General features: G+C 36.8%; 1 protein-coding gene across 32 annotated transcripts in view; it reads left to right on the top strand.

The window, feature by feature from the left end:
* The first annotated feature begins 5,555 nt into the window (after positions 1 to 5,555).
* LOC144966370 (uncharacterized) overlaps positions 5,556 to 17,772 on the top strand; it is a 141,447-nt gene continuing 129,230 nt past the window's right edge. For all 32 annotated transcript variants that reach the window (XM_078902716.1, XM_078902717.1, XM_078902738.1 and 29 more), the window contains exons 1-6: positions 5,556 to 5,681; positions 7,250 to 7,393; positions 8,334 to 8,381; positions 9,377 to 9,526; positions 11,523 to 11,576; positions 12,564 to 12,752. In XM_078902716.1, the coding sequence (XP_078758842.1) occupies positions 5,631 to 5,681; positions 7,250 to 7,393; positions 8,334 to 8,381; positions 9,377 to 9,526; positions 11,523 to 11,576; positions 12,564 to 12,752 (636 nt within the window). In that variant the 5' untranslated portion in view covers positions 5,556 to 5,630. The remainder of the gene's footprint in view (positions 5,682 to 7,249; positions 7,394 to 8,333; positions 8,382 to 9,376; positions 9,527 to 11,522; positions 11,577 to 12,563; positions 12,753 to 17,772) is intronic.

Raw genomic sequence — 17,772 nt, forward strand, 5'->3', positions numbered from 1 at the left:
ATTCTTAATCTCCTGTCTCAAATAACTGGTCCAAGGAAATGTCACGTATTGCTAGGTGGTACAACAAGCAAAGTCAAACGAATAAAGAACGGAGTACCACAGGGGTCAGTTCTTGCACCAGCACTCTTCAATATTTATATCAGTGACATGCCAAACACAACATCAATGAATTTGGGGTACGCTGATAACTGGGCTCTATCATACCAATCAAGATCTTGGAATGATATAGAAACTACCCTATGCCAAGATGTGACCAAAATGAAAAATTACTTTGATAAATGGTACCTCAAAATGAACATAAATAAAACAGTATCATCAGTTTTCCACTTAAACAACAGAGAATCTCAAAGACAACTAAACATCACCATCGATAGCATATCACTGCCATCTGACCAGAACCCTAAATACCTCGGAGTCATTTTGGATCGACAGTTGACATACAAAAAAACACCTTGAAGCAACCTCCCGAAAAATTGGCAAAAGGAACTGCCTGATACGAAAACTGGCAGGGACAGGCTGGGGTGCCTCACCGACTGTACTCCGGACATCCACCGTTGCCCTATGTCACAGTGTCGGCGAATATTGTTCACCAGCATGGGCCAGAAGTAAAAACACCAAACTAGTTGACACAAAGCTAGGGGATTCCATGCGTACCATCACAGGGTGCCTAAAGTCAACCCCAGTGCAGTGGCTACCAGTCTTGAGTGGAATTGCGCCACCACATCTCAGAAGAGAGGAACAAAACCAAAGGTGGGTCCAAAAGGCAGAACAAAACAACGATACCCCTCTGAGCAAAATTTACAAAAATGCCCCTATCCGCTCAAGATTAAAATCCAGATCCCCTTTCTACCTCTCAAAGAAAGATTACTACAGCATCACTGATGAATGGAGAAAAAATGGACAAATAATACCCCAACAGGAGGCCAAATGATTGAAGACCCTACCAATGAAATTCCTGGCTCACAGCTTGGTAGGAAATACTGGGTGGCTGCAAATAGGCTACGCTCCAGACATGAGAAAACAGCCGCAAAAATGAACAAATGGGGTCTAAACAACTCAACAGAATGCCCCAAGACCCTCAAGATGTAGATCACCTTGTGCTCCACTGTCCTGTTACCAAGCTGAATGGAGGTTATGAAACCATTCACAAATGTGAAGATGAATTCAAGCCTTGGCTCGACGCGACAGATCTGAAAGTGTGACCCCACCATACGATACTACTACTAATGTATGGAACATGAGGAATTATAATGTCATTGAGGTATCACTGACCAGAAACCCTGTATTATTGCAAGCTGTGTCCTGGCATCGTGTGGCTACGGTTTTCGAAGTGTTCAGCTTGTCGAAGTAGGCTTCGAGTCTGGTGACGTCCTCGCTGAGTACGCTCTTGAGACGGCTCCACACTTTACTTTGAGTATCGAGTGCCAGTCGTCCGTGTATCCCAGTCTCAGGGAGGAAGTGTTCGGCATGTCGCTAATGTAGACATTGAACAACATTGGCGCCAGAACAGATCCCTGAGAGACCCCATTCTTCAATTTCCTAACTTTACTCGTAGCGTCTCCCTGCGCGAGGTGGAATAGTCTTTCTCCTGAGATTGAAGAGAACAACTTCAAGGTCTTTTTGCACCTTACGATCTTTGCAAGTTTGCGCATTAATACTTCGCTCCAGACCGTATCGTACCTACGCCGCCAATAGGTCTATGAATACAGCACCAGTTTGCTCTTTCCTCTCGAACCCTGTCTCAATATGCTCTGTAAGGGCAATGACCTGTTCCGTGGTGCACCCCCCTTCCATGAAGCCCGCCTGCTCGGGTGGCAAGGCAGCGTATAGGACCGGGCCCCCATCGCTCCAAGAGTTTGTACAAGCAGCTCAGAAGTGACACGGGTCTGTAACTGTCGGAATCCTTCACCGTTTTCCCTTGCTTCAGGATGGCAACTATCTTACGTGCTTTCACACTTTGGGGAGCTTTCTTTTTGCAACGACGTCAGACATTGCCTCTGCCAACCACGGGGCCTAGATGCGTCACCATATCGGGATATATGCCGTCTATCCCTGCTGCCTTGTCGTTTTTGACATCGCTATTGGCTGCACCTACTTCTCGGGGACTGAACGGGGATGTCCAGTCCGACTTCTCCGCAGGTAGAGAGTAAAAAAAAAACACGTACGGTACGACTTGTGGACACCACGCTTGAAGGCCTGATTAGGGACTCGTTTCTATTGTTCTTTATGTTCATGACAATTGTGTTTGCCTCTCATTCTGGTGCAGCCTTTGTGAAATTCCGGTCCGGATCCAATTTAATTTCTTTATCAGTCGCCAAGCGTGGCGGCTAGAGTGTGTAAAGTCGAGACTTTCCACGGTATCCTGCTACCGTTGCTTCCTTCCTTCTGCCAGAGACTGAAGTAGTCTATCGGCTATGTCCTGGGAATGGGTCTGCTGGTACTCATTGTACAGCTTTTCCGACTCTTCAGTCCGGCAGGCTGAATTTCCGTTCGCCCCGTGGAATGGAGCGGTGAGCGCTCGTAAACAGCATCCTGTTAAATCTGGTTATGTTCTCGGACTTGGGAGGAATAGCAGGGCAAACCTGCTCGATATAGGAACTGCATTTCTCCCATTTAGCCGTCCTGAAGTTCCATCTGCAAAGTGGGAGAGACTACACCCTCGGAATCGTCATCCCGCTTTGACAAGAATCGCATGTGCTGGCGATGCGGAAGTCGCCGAAGGACTGACTGCTTCACTCGCAGCGGTTAAACCGTTGCTCCCTTCGTGACCTGGGTGAGGTCCTTCTTATGGCGGGGGGGTCCCTAAAGGTACCCTTGACTGTAGGATCTTTACAGCCCATCCATGAGTGGCATTGCCTCTCATTCTGGTGCAGCCTTTGTGAAATTCCGGTCCGGATCCAATTTAATTTCTTTATCAGTCGCCAAGCGTGGCGGCTAGAGTGTGTAAAGTCGAGACTTTCCACGGTATCCTGCTACCGTTGCTTCCTTCCTTCTGCCAGAGACTGAAGTAGTCTATCGGCTATGTCCTGGGAATGGGTCTGCTGGTACTCATTGTACAGCTTTTCCGACTCTTCAGTCCGGCAGGCTGAATTTCCGTTCGCCCCGTGGAATGGAGCGGTGAGCGCTCGTAAATAGCATCCTGTTAAATCTGGTTATGTTCTCGGACTTGGGAGGAATAGCTGGGCAAACCTGCTCGATATAGGAACTGCATTTCTCCCATTTAGCCGTCCTGAAGTTCCATCTGCAAAGTGGGAGAGACTACACCCTCGGAATCGTCATCCCCGCTTTGACAAGAATCGGCATGTGCTGGCGATGCGGGAAGTCGCCGAAGGACTGACTGCTTCACTCGCAGCGGTTCACCGTTTGCTCCCTTCGTGACCTGGGTGAGGTCCTTCTTATGGCGGGGGGGTCCCTAAAGGTACCCTTGACTGTAGGATCTTTACAGCCCATCCATGAGTGGCATTGTCTACCCGCCTCATTGCAGTCTCGATAGACCGTGTTGGTGGTAGTAAAGTCCACAGACTACTAGTGTTATCTATGGTAACGTCTCCCAGACAGATGGAAGGTTGGCTAACCACCGGTACCAGTTGTGTAGTCCAAGTCGCTCAAGGTGATTTGTAGATGTTGTGCAAATACAGGCCTCCTACTTCCACGGAAATTCCATTCACCCCGTTGCGCTCTCAATGACCCTTACCTTCGAAGGCCCTTTAGCATAAACGCTAACCCCTCCTTTGAGCCTCAAAGTATCCTCTCGCTGGTCGACCGTATAGCCTGAGATGTGGAATCGAGAAGATTGCGCCTCTGAATAAAGATGGGTCTTCTGTAGAATATGAACGCTATGGACGGCCAGTAGCTTTGACAAATGCTCGTTTTTTTTTGCCATACTCTGGCTCTCGATATCGAGGGACAATATGTGCGTCTGGTCGCTAACCCTAGTATCGTATTTTCCTGTTGACGATGTGTTGGGACGTTCGCTTATTTCTCGACTGTGCCGACCGCTTCGCCATTGATGAATGTTTACTGGACATAAAATCACGTGAACAGAATAGTGTAGAGCCCGGGGTTGCCGAGGCCATTCGGGCACCGGGTTGGATCTCCTTTAGTCACATATAAGGGCGGGCCGTTCAGGGGCTCGCTATAGGCTCGACTTCCTGACGTTTCGTGACGGTCAACAGGAATTACTCCTTTGCCCCCGATATGCCTCAAGCTTCACCACCAACGACAGGGTAAGAGATCCACGAGGGAGAGAGTATTGACGGTGGTTATAGTCAAAAATATGACCACTGGAATGTTTATTTGACTAGTTTTAACAAATTGCACTATAACTGACGCAATTTTTAAAAGTATATGCACTGTATGCTGATTACATAACCCGAGACTTATACTGTAATATAAGAGTAATAAAAGGCATCCATGTCAATAGCTTGACAGGCATAGCAACAGGTCACAGAGGAACCGTGTTGAAACGCCCACGACGTCTAGATAGTTATAGTGTTTCTGTGTACCTTGAAATGGTTTGCAACATGACTGACTCACCGGCTTCAAGCATCTTCATCGTCATAATCCGCTTTTCGGGAGGTAATCTCGGCATGGTCTAATGGGAGCGATCATGTTTTCGTAAAAGAAGGTCATCAATCACATGATTTGTTGCTGTCCAACGATTGGATAATTCTTAACACGCTGCTTTGTTCACAAATGTTATAAACATACCCATGTGTCAAGCTGAGTCAAATGACCAATCGTGATGTTAGTTATTTAAAAAGCTGTGAACACTTTTCACTAAGTGGGTCACTTTGAGCACATTTTGCAATGTGACCAATGACCTCGAGCACATGGAAAGTTAATATAGATCATGCCCATTCATCAACTAAAACACAAATCTCGTTTTTTTTTCTTTTCAGAATGGAGCTTTTTAGCTTATATTTAACTAGACTACACATGAAACACGCATTTTTTGAGTGTCCAATACAACCACGCGGCTATGCATGAGATTATCGATTTTTTTGTTTTGTTTACCCAGTCATAATAAAAACAACTCACCCAAATCACCCATGCACACACATTAACAACGATATCTACGTTCGCCTGTATAAATGTTGTTAGTTGTTTTCACATTAGTGGACTTTTATTATGAAGAGTTAAACGATGCACACTTTCTTTTTTGGACGAGTGTACAAATAACAAATAATATGTTTGGGGACACTACTGTAGAGACATCAAAACAAACAAGAATGAGTGTGTGTGTGTGTGTGTGTGTGTGTGCGCGCGCGCGCGCGTGTGTGTGTGTTTATTAGACCTGCAAATAAGTCGATTTGAGACGGTCAGTTTGCAAGAGAAATGAAAAAAAGTTATATGAACCCTAAACTATTTATGAAAACTCTACTAATAAATTCCAAGAATTTTTCATCTCGTTTCTTTTTTATTGTTCTTTTATTTTCATTTTCTATACCCATCTTCTCCAAACCTGCTCACTCTTCACGTGCTCATCAACTCAATAGTGCTCATTCGAGTCGTGGAAATATCATGTATTGCTACTCAAACGTGTAAAATTTATTACTTCCGCATTTTAGTGAAAATGGATAAAGAATGGCCGCTGATGTTTTTGTTGTGAGATAATACAAACAAAAACAATGGATATCAGTGATGAACGAAGAAAGAAACTCGAAGCTGGAAAGGAAAAGGTATGAGTTGGTTAAATACTAAGAGGGAATTTGTTTATAGCCCTTATAGTTTCTTGTTAATGTTTTCGGTTGTAGCATTATTGATATTGGCATTATTGGACGGAGCAGTTTCAGTTGACGTGTCAGTTCAGTGTCAGTTGAGTGTCAGTCTCAAACTCTTGCACTTGAAACCCATATGAAAGTTAGGGCTAGCAACACTGATTACAGAACAGTTTGAATTTTGTTTATAGATTGATTAGAAATGCATAGTTATTACAGTTCAAAATCATGGGAAAGTTGTGATCGAAATAGCGTGCCAAAACTAAAACAAAACAGTCAATATTGTCAATATGGAGTTATTTATTTCTTCTTCTTCTTCTTCTTATTCTTCATTGATCTATTGTTCTATTTTAATTCGTGCTTCCTTACAAAGGAGCATATTATTTCCTGCCCATCAATGTTTTGTTTATTCATCTTAACAACGCCACTAACCACATCATCTCATTCATTCATTCATCTGTAGTGTTTCATTCATCCTGTACTGTTTGTTGTTAAAGGGGAAACCCGAAACGTCCATTCTTCTATATGTTTTCGTAATTAAATTGAAGCTTACATTCAATTTCACATTGTTATTTATTCCTTCCCACAGAGGACATTTGTGTACTTCACATTGGGTGAAAGCTGATTCTTTCCCAAATTCATGTTCAGAATTAATAATGAAAATGTAAAATTTTGTAAAACAAAACGAATACTCATGACCAAATGTCAAAATAATTGATAATTGTTTTGAATAAGTGCATACAGGGCCATTACTCTAGCATTGGCATTTTGCATAACAAATTTTTCTAAATTTAGGAAGGAGTCTACTTTAATTATTAATTGATAGGTAAGAGAATTTCCTCCAAGTAGGGATAGTGTCCAAAGACTATTGTTTCATATAACTGTATTCCATAAAGTTGGTTTGACAAGCAAATTTCTGCTTGTCGACAAAAGTCAACATATAAAAAATTCGTTGTCAACTAGTTGGCAAATTTGTCGAACCCGACGGCGCTCCACGGCCAGCTCAGGAAAAGCTGGCACGAGTGAGAACATGCACCCCCTTGCCCTTTCCTGCCCCACAACTGAAACGTGTGTGGTGCATAGTTGTGTAATATGGCCACTGGCCAGGTGGTAGGCGGTTGGGGAAAGGGGAGAGGTGGTGGAACTTCCATGGCTAATCTACAATCTGGCAACACTGTGGTGGAAAATTTTGGTATTCTTGTTATAATGATTTATCTGCTCAATATTGTTAATTGTTATCTGATCTTATCAAAAATCAAATATCCTCCTAGATATAGATTTATATCTTTTTTTCTTCTTTTCATTTTATACTGAATTATTAATACACCAAATTTGTCGGCAAATCGCATCCATTGTCAACCGCGGATTGACAAATAGGTCTTGCTTGTCGACAAATAATTGTCAACAATACCATTTCTAGTATTCCAGATTATACAGACTGCATAAGTGTTAAAAAATATTTTTAAAGTTTTAATCTCAGTTTCTGGGATAGTAATGTAAGAATTTTCTTTATTATTTCTTATCAACAGTTGGCTGCTTTTAGGAAGAAGAAAGCCAAAAGTAAGAAAACTGCGAAAGATAATGGGGAAAACCTGGTTCCTAAAGATGTAGAACCTTTCAATGGAGATGCAAATAGTCCATCTGTCGAAGACTGTATTCAACAAACAGAGAATGTGAGATTTTAATTCTTTTAGCTGTATTTTTATTATTATTTTTCTCTCTTCTTTGGACTAATTTGTTTAGTTTCTTATTTGCCAAACTTTTCTTTTCATTTAACAAACTGCATATTTGGATGATCCAGGAAAACATTATACCAACAAATTCTTATAATTATAAATTGCTTTGAATATTCAACGTTAGGAAAAGATAGATTAATACTTTGTGCACACACTATCATGACTACTGTATTACCATATTATTAAGATAACGCACTAATTGTCTCTTCCCACAGCCAAGGTATTTCTGAGCCTCAAGCAACTTGTGTGTGCATAGCAAGCTTTTTAGAATTAAAAAAAAAAACTTTAATGTAAGGGAAGACCTAAACAAATTGGTCTTGTGGGAGAGTAAATGGCACAGTTCATTCAACAACCTAACTTTGGAGTGAATTTTTAAAGACATGAATAGAACCATCATATATAGATCAATACAAACAGAGGCGATAAGATCCTTGGCTTCCTGAAAAGAAATATATGATAAGCAAACAACAAAACACTTGTAAATCCAGTTAAATATGCAGGATCAGTTTGGTATTCATACGCTGCCGATACTTATAATACTGCTTGGTGATTCTTACTTCTATTTCAACATAATAACTATTTTGATGGTTTAAAATAATTAGTATATGATATTGATATGGAGTCGACATGCTGTTATTGAGTTTTTGTTGTGACAAACTTTATGTTTTATTAATGTATTTATATTATCCTTTAAAATTCAGTCTTTTAAACAGGAGTCTTTCATTGGACAATTTAATTTAATTATTAATCAGAGTAATATTATTTATTGATCCAAAATTTGATGATTTTTTAACATCATGTTGTTACAAATCTATTAATAAATTCCATTTGTTTTTTGTTTTTATTAATTTTTTGTTTGGGTCATTTTTTTCACCAGAATGATGACATTTATAATCAGGCTATTGGTGATGAACCTTTCTCTGAGGTTTGTACTAATCTTTGATACTTACATAAGTGTTCATTGAAAGTTGTATTGAGACAGAACATAACTTTCTAAACAGTTCCTGACCTCCCATAGTGGGCAGGGAGGTACTTACTGTGTCTTCTTTACCCTTATATCTGTTTTCCAACTTGCTTTCTATCTTTGTCTTGGGATGAGATTAATTGGTTTTATCCTGGCCCTGGCCGGATACCCTAGCTGGGAGGGAAATAGTCAAATGAATGGTTAGTTTTGGGAGATGATATGTTTTTTTTCCCTTGTAAATCATCTCTCTGTTACGCACTGCATTAATTTTGTTTACATGTTATATATGATTTATAAACATTTGAGTGTATTCCTCTTAGTGGAGATCTGTGCTTGTGCCTGGATGAGACTTTTAGGTGATCTCAAAAACTAAGTACTTTGATAGTGTGCTCTTGGAATCTACATCTGTTTCCAATTTGAACCAATTCCCCTTTGTCTTACCTTTTCCTGGGTGCTTGTAATTGTCATTCTAGAATTCTTTACTGTCCCACTTTCTTCCTTTTTATTGACGCTGATATGACCTTACTGTGTTGCAAGCGCCGTAAAACCCATAAAAACAAACAAAACAAACTACTTTCTAAACATAAACCGTTGGATAATACAAAATTTTCATTGTAGCCTTAAAATGGATGTCTTCTTTTTCACACTTTCATGTGATCACAATTGAAAGGCCTGCATTTTTAATATTTCATAAATACTGTGCTGATGGGGCAAAGTCATAACAAAGTTTTCATAGTTTACTTTGTATGTAGCAAATTGATAATAGGATAACGATGATGATAATGATGATGATATTCCACTCATGAAATTATATTAATTATATGTACATCCACGGAGATGTTTAACATTGTTAATTTTCCATGATTAAATCTCTTCCTTTTATCTTTGGTAACAAGCATTGACAGGAAGAATGCCTCATGAAATTAATTATTTATAATGGAATCTTTTCAACATAGGTTGAAGAATCAACAAAGGCTTCTTTTCAAAGTGCAAGACAGCAACATTGCCCAATCCAGGTGATACCTGATTCAGAGAATGGCATGAAAGAAAATCTTGCCTTATCAGAGACAGTCATTGGAGAAACAAAGTATATTGTTAACACAGAGGTCAGTTTTAGTGTATTAATTAAATTTTGATTTTTCTTTTTTTTTAAGAGTCTCAAAGTCAAACAATCCTAATATTTATTTAATTATATGGTAAATTGTAGGAAATTTCAAAGCTATGGCAATGTACAAACCTTTCCTATAACAAAACCTGTTATGTAACAAATAAGAAAGGAACAACAACATTCAATGTTTCTTTCCAAATAAAATTACTTTGCTGTATGCTTTTTGTGACTGACTATGTGTCTGTGTATTTATGTATAAATTATTTTTTTGTCAATTGTCATAAGCTGAAAAGCTTCTCTGCCTATAACTTCATCCTTTGATTAATGCCAAATAGGAGTTGATGGAATTCTTGTTTAATTGACACCATAAATTGTTCTGTATTGCCACATATCTTTAGATATAGATTGCATTCAAACAGTTGGTATTACTATTACAGTCCACTCCGGATAATTGCAACACCTTGAGATCAGCAAAAATTTTGCGATTAACCGAAGTTGAGTGTCCAGTCCACTATGGTAACATTTAACACATATTTGGTAAACTCAAACCAGGTGTTGTAAACATTGTTCCTAGTCCACCACAGACTGAGCAATATCATTGAACTAAAAACGATATGGCAGCCCTGTATAGATTTTGTCAAGCAAAAGCAGCTTTGATTCAAGTCGACATCTTATTCAGATTGGATTAACATACACTCTTTTGTTCTCAACATTTGTAAGAGTCAATGAGTTTAGCCATGATGAGAGACAGTAAGCTCTCACCAAGCTCGGTCACAATGTACAGTTTCAATCCCAAAACATAGGATATCGCTCAGTCTCTCTTTACAACTGTCATTCTCTACCTGTGTAAAGATTATGTCCAGCCACCTCGCCTCCTATCTAATGGTCACAGATGACATCATAAACCCATCCTGCAAAGCCCCGCCCTCTTTTGTCTCTAATAAAGTGGTGACATACTACTGTAGCATTAAATCCCGCTTACTCTCGATATTTCAACATGTCACGATTTCTTCCATGATGAAATTTAATCATGATATTTTGTTAGATTGATTTCTTGAATTACCACTTTTTGAGGGCGAAAATTTGTTGCGATTAACCAAAGTTTGTTGCAATTAACCAGTGACTTATACATAGAATTAATTTTGTTTCTTGGGAAATGTTGTGATTAATCAAGTTGCGATTATCTGGAGTGGACTGTATTTTGATGATCACTAAAGCATTTACAGAATATTATTGAAATTAATGGTTTGATGACCAGAAATTGAGTTTAGATGTTTAAAAGTGTTGTTTGATTTATTCTATTTGATTTTGAAATTAGATTTAACAAAATTTCGGTTGTAATTGTGATTAAAATATTTAAAAAAAATTTTTTCTTTTCTTTTTTGGATTAAACTTCGAAGTCCCATTTTTGCCAAGATGGGGGTCATTTAAATCAATGAATATTTGAAGGGTGATTTTTGTGGCCAAACTTTTAAATACATGTTTTACCAGAGTACGGCACTTTACTGGTTAATCACTGTTCCCAGAGGAAATCAAATGTTTGAAGTAGCCTATAGTAAATTTGATAATTAATAGGGAATGGGTCTTAAGTGATTGAGGCAATGATGGTGTAAATTATTATCTATTCTGTTATTTTACAAGCGTGGGATGTCATTCCTGTTCTTCTTATTAGGGACAATTGTTGCTCAGGATTAATTGAAAAATAAAAGATTAAGCAAAGTTAATGGAGCTTTTAATTAAACAATGAGTGTTCCCTCTAAGCGGTAGGAATTATAAAGGAAAAATTCTGTCTCAGATTCGATTAATTGGCATTCCTTTGGATGTACAAGATCTCTGCTCTCTTCTCAGGCAAAAACGTGTTTTAGGTATATTTGTTCTCTGAGGCAAATTTTACGAATATAGTGTTTCTCTATATTCTAAGTGATCTAAATTACACTGGCCAGAGATGAAAATGGTGTTGCATACAATTTATGTTTCTTTTTTTGATCTTACAGAATTCTGACACAAATAGCAATAACTGTGGAATGGATATGGAAAGTTTTGGATTCGTAAGTCTTTATTTTGAGTTTCCCACAGATAAGTTGTAGATTCTTTCAAAAGGTTTTTCTTTTTATTTTCTGTCGTAATCTGAGGTCACTCCTGGGAAGTCCAGCATTTTTCCTTTATAGTTCTTTTCATCTCCTGCCATTGATATTGTGCTGCTTTGTAGTCATGTGGTGTGACAGATCCCTGGTTTGAGTCCCGCTTTGGGTGGCACAGAGTTGAGTTCCTCGGAAACGCTCTTACCCACATTCTCTCACCACATTTGGGTTTAAAATGAGTACCTGGCCTGTAACGAGAGTTCTTTCAGTCGAAAAAAAAATTGTGATAAGCACTTGAAAGGCATCATGTCTTGTCCTACTTATGTTAAACAATGCAATTTGAGATCTTTTAGTGGATATTGTGTCATATAAAAGCTCATATTTTTTCTCCTCTTTTTTTTTTCATAAGAATATTAAAGGGCTGGAAGACCTGTAGACTTGTGTAAAAGAAATTATTATTATTATTGCAATTATAATTATTAATATCATTATTGTTGTTGTTGTTATCATTATTATTAATATGATTATCATCATTATTATTATTATTATTATTATTATTATTATTATTATTATTATTATTATTTTATTTAGTATTATTATTACAGTTGTCTCCATTCATAAGCACTACGGCTACAAGTATGATCTGTCTTTAAAAGCATGCTTAATAATAATAATTATAATAATGATAATGATGATGATCATTAATAATAATAATAATAATAATAATAAAATGATGATGATTAAGTAGGAAATTCTTAATTTTGTCACCCCTAGGGGCTTTTTTCTGTTCTTATGAAATATGATAATCTAAACATTTGCATTTGTTAAAGTTTGTACGACAAGCATCCAATTTAAAAAACAAAATCAATATTTGTTAATTTATATTAGTAGGTATAATTTCTCCTAGTCGTTGAATCCTGAATTTAATCATCTCACATATTTCCTTCCTTCTAGAATGAAGGTGGTCCTGATTCAGAAACATTGGATATTCACCAAGCCCTTGCACATAGGGATAAGTTGATAGGGCAGCTAACTCATTCATTGAAGTCAAATGCAGATCAACAGCAGGAGAAAGAGGAACTGATTTCACAAGTACTTACTCTAGCACAACAAGTCACACAACTTCAGACCCAACTGAAAGAGGTACGATTGTTGTGGTGTGATTATTTTTGTTGCTCCAAATAAATAAAAAAAAAAAAAAAATGAAATAAATAAAATTTAAAATAAAATTCCCTTTATTCATTCCCATGGGGAAATTTGTCTTTTGAGTCTATTCTAATGGAAGACTGTCATTCCCATGGGGAAATTTGTCTTTTGGGTCTATTCTAATGGAAGACTGAAATAACCTAGGCATCAGCCGCACTGTGAGCTTGGGCGAAGTGACTTGCTTAAGGCTACACAGTGAGGCGGGTAGTTGAACTCGATACCTTTTGGGTAAGCAAAGACCATACTGCTAGCCACGCTGCCCAATAAGGGGGCATTGCCATCTTACAAGCAATTATTTGTATCATACAGGTACGGTGGTAACTACCTGATGACCCGTCTTTCTGGTGAAAACATTAGTTAGAGTAGGGTTGTAAAGTGAAGACATCGAGAAGAGGGAGGTGGGGGGATAGAGTTTTTGTCATTATTTCTGAATAAGATTCCCCAGTTGCATTTTTCACATGTCACAATCAATCTGTTTTCTTTTTTTTTTTCATGCTATATTTTCAATATCTCAATAATTTGACTATCATTTTTCTGTGTTTGATATAGTCCTTAATGAGAAACTGCTTGACTGCTGTATGTTTAGAAAGACAGTGTATTGATTCAGAAGACAGGAACAATTAAAACTGCATTTCTAAGATTAGAAATTTTTTTGAAGCAATTGCTTGCTGTCATATCTTCTAGAGAGCAATGTTTTTCACTAGTTCCGGTGAAAATTTACAATTATTTGAAGAATGATTCTAATATTTGTGTTTCTTTTAATTTGACGCTCTTTAGACTTTAAAAATTGTTATGATAACTTGCTAACGTTACTTAAAGTGTTGAGTTTCAATTAAGTCAATCATTAGATATATCGTCTGTGGCTTTTTTCATTGAATGACTCTAAATTGGATGTTTTATTATGCTTTTGTTAAATTTTCTGATTACATGAAGGAGAAAAAAAATAAGAATTTTACCTTATGATTTAAACAAATATTTAAAAAAAATTATTGAATTAAAATTAAATCTTCTGTAAAAAACAAACAAACAATTTACAACTTTCAGGAGTTTTATATTGTCAGTTTTGATGCTATCAAAATATAACTTCAAAAATTTGATTTTGTGTCCAGATGTGACTTTGTTTTTCCACCGAGTTTGTTAAAAATCTGTGACTTTTGAATATGAGTTTGAATTACGTTTCAAGATTTTCCAGATCTGACATAATCTTGTATTTTTCTTCCTTTTCACAAAAATAATAATGCCTCTTTGTCAATAATTATATCTTTTCTACCTTTTTTATCTGAAAGCTTTTACAAATATTCTTATACAATCTGTTTGATATTGTAAATAGTAAAATAGCAGTGATATGTTTAATGAAGTATGCCTTAATTGTTGATACCATCACACTAGACACAACTGCTCTGCTCATGCTTTCGATTTGTTGGAAGAATTTCAACAATTTTCTTTTTTTGAGTACTTTCACCATTTATGAAATCTTGACTATTCTATGATTTTTTGTTGTTGTTTTATCTGCTTATCTTACTAATTGTAGCATTTATTTAAAATTTACCACAAAAATATTCCAATGCTAAGTCATTTTGGAATACTAATAACAAAATTTGCTGTCATCAATTCCTTTGGGTTGAATAGGGAAAAATAAATCAATAACTGACGATTTGGCACAAATAGAATAGTAGAAATAGCTTCTAAAAGGTTTTTAAAAAGTGTGGATAAAGTATTCGTTTTGTCCTTACTTTCTTTGAAAAGCTATAACTGCTATAATTTTTATGCTAGATCATCAGTTTTTGATGTATTTTTTATTAAAGAAAGCGATGAAAACATATCTTCCTTAATTTTTTTTAATGACTTAGTATTGGAGTATTTTTGTGGTGAATGTACGGAAACGACCTTTTGGCACATTCTCTTATATTGTCTTGTAAGTAATTGGCTCAGAACTTAATCATAAGACAGACTTTTATATTTTATTATTATTAATTTTTTTAAAAATTCGTGTGAAATTTTTGTTAGAATCTCATTTATGTAATTTGCTTTGCAGTCCAAACTCCAAAAAGGCTCCTCATGCAGTGTGGCCATTCCATATCTTTTTTTTGGTCATGGTTTTGAAGTGTTTTCTCGCGTTTATTTTTGGCAAAAATAACGTTTTTCAAAGTCTCCTTGTGTGGCAAGATAATACAGATTGTTTGGAAAAGGTGAATAATATATCTTTTTTTCTTTTTGCTCAGATTATATTTCCTGTAATTGGCATTAAAAACTCATCCTGTCTCTCGCATGGATTTTCTGGAATGTTTCACATCTGTCTCTTGAACATTTGGAATTGCTTTAATTTTTATTCTTATTGTATGTCACATGGTCAGGAAACTTTATATTGTGCATTTGGCATTATTGATTGTCATTTAACTTTTAATTCTCTGGCAAAACAAAGGGCAAATTTGTCTTATACTGTGAAAGTTTTATGTTGCTGACTTTAACCGGATGAAATTATTATCTTTTGCATCTTGATTGTTGTTGCTCTACCGAGAGAATGAATAAGCAGTGTTGAACAGCATGTGTTGGGTAACCAACCTATTGTCGTTGTATTAAATGAAATCAGCCACAGTTTTTTAATGTTTAAAAAAAAACAGGAATTAATATTTTTTGTTTGTTTCATACTTCTCTGTAGAGGTTTATTTGTAGAGGTTTATTATATCATTTTCACAGAAAAAAAATGTTGGAAATTACATTACAATTATTGTCTAATTTGGCTTGATTGGAATTAGTTTGGTCAGCTGGAACAAACATTCAAAATGTAGGTCCCATGAAAACTAAAACTCGCCGCTGATTTGTTTTCTCTCAAAAATATAGTGAAGTCAATCTCAATGTAAAAAAAAAAAAAAAAAAAAATAAAAAGAACAAAAAAACAAACAAAAGGAAGAAAGAAAATAAAAAGTAGAAAAAAATGCAACCCCCCTCGCCCATCCCCCCAAAGAAAATAAATTTTATCTTTATGGATAATAGCATTGTGACTTTTTTGGAGCTCCAAATTATTTCATCCATTTTTTACAAATGGAGGAGACCAACCAGTTTCTTGACTTTGGCTCAACTTTAGAATTGTCAATTGGTTTATTTGTACATCAGTATTTTTTGGTTATGAAACTCTACATGTTGGTACTTCGTTGTGGGAATACAAGCATAATGATTCTTTAATGTTTCATTACTCTAAATTCATGACAACGTGCTTATATTTTGATGAACTAAATCAAGCATTCTGGTTGGGGTCCAATGACCTCCAATAGTGGGTGGAGAGGTCACTGTAGTGTTATCTTCTATCACCCTATATCTGCTTTCCCTTTCCATGTCTATCTTTGTTCTGCATTGAGATTGCTCATTTTTTTCCCCTGACCTTGCCGGGATACTTAGCTGAGAAGGAACAGTCAAATGTATAGTTCCTTTCTTAGAGATATATTTTTTTCATTGCAAATCAGCTCTCTGTAATGTACTATTATAGTTTTTGTTTGTTTGTTTTGAATTTATTATACTTTGTGAAGATTTGAGTTTATCTTTCATAGTAGGATCTTTGTGCCTTGATAGGACTTATCAAAATAGGCACACCAGTGAATTACTCATTGAATCTTCTGTTCCCTATTTAATCCAGTCCTACTTGGTGAGGTTCCCTACCTCCACAGTGGGCAGGGAGGTACATATCGTGTCTTCTATCCCCTTATATCTGTTTTCCAACATGCTTTCTGTCTTTGTCTTGGTATGAGATTGCTTGTTTTTGTCCCGACCCTGGCCGGAGTCCTTGGCTGGGAGGGAAGCAGTCAAATGCATAGTTATTGTTTTGGGAGATGATGTTTTTTTCCTTGTAAATCATCTCTCTGTTATGTATAATTATATTTGTTATTTTTAATGTATAATGAAATGTAAGCATTTGGGTGTATTCCTCTTTGTTGGATCTTGTGCTTGTGTCTGGGTGAGACTTATAGGTGATCTCAGACTAAGCACATTGATGGTATGCTCTTGGAATCTACATCTGATCCCTATTTGTTCCCAATTCCCCTTTGTCTTACTTTCTCTTGGGTGCTTTAATTGTAATTCTAGAACTTTCTACTATCCCATTTTTTACTGGCGCTGATATAACCTAAATGTGTTGCAAGCGCCGTAAAACCCTTTAAAACAAACAAACATAATCCAGTCCTATTTGCCATGCTTTAATGGTTTTAACTTCAGATGAACTTTTCCTCTACCGTCTTCCTTTTTATTGGTGCTATAATTGTATCACACATGTTGTAGAATCCCTAAAAATAACCAAAAAGCAAACATTGTTTTTCAATTTGAAAGGAAATAAGCATCAAAACAGATGCATATTTTGATCATTCAATCACTTCAGATTTATTTGTATTTTCCATAAGCCGATTTCAATACAGTAAAGTTGTTTAGTGTACTAAAGCAATTCGAAAAGTGCCATACATTTTGAATTAATCAATATTTTTTGCCTGTAAATGGAGTGCAAAAGTTTATTGAATGTTCAATCTCTGTATCAAGTCTCAGCTCTACCATTGTATGTCCAATGTTTATAGACCCAAAAGAAGATGGCTCCCTCCATTTAAAATAAGTCAAAGATAGAGGTCAGAGGAGTGGTAAGATTTCTTTTTGCACATGGAAAAAATCCAACTGAAATGCATAAAGATACTGTTCCCACATATGGAGAAGTGCTATTAGCAAAAAGCAGGTATACCATTGTTGTGACTTGCTTAAAGGAGGCCACACTAGCCTTGTAGATGAGTCGTGCTTTGGCAGACCTCATTTCACCATTGATGATGAAAACATTGATTCTGGGTGGGGTTCCTGACCTCCCATAGTGGGCAGGGAGGTACATTCTGTGTCTTCTATCGCCCTATGTCTGTTTTCCAACATGCTTTCTTTCTTTGTCTTTGAATGAGATTACTTGGTTTTGTCCTGGCCCTGGCCGGATACCCTG

The sequence above is a fragment of the Berghia stephanieae genome, chromosome 2 (assembly GCF_034508935.2).
Source record: "Berghia stephanieae isolate SIO BIC M18660-M18661 chromosome 2, UCSD_Bste_1.3, whole genome shotgun sequence".
In the NCBI taxonomy this organism is placed as follows: Eukaryota; Metazoa; Mollusca; class Gastropoda; order Nudibranchia; family Aeolidiidae; genus Berghia; species Berghia stephanieae.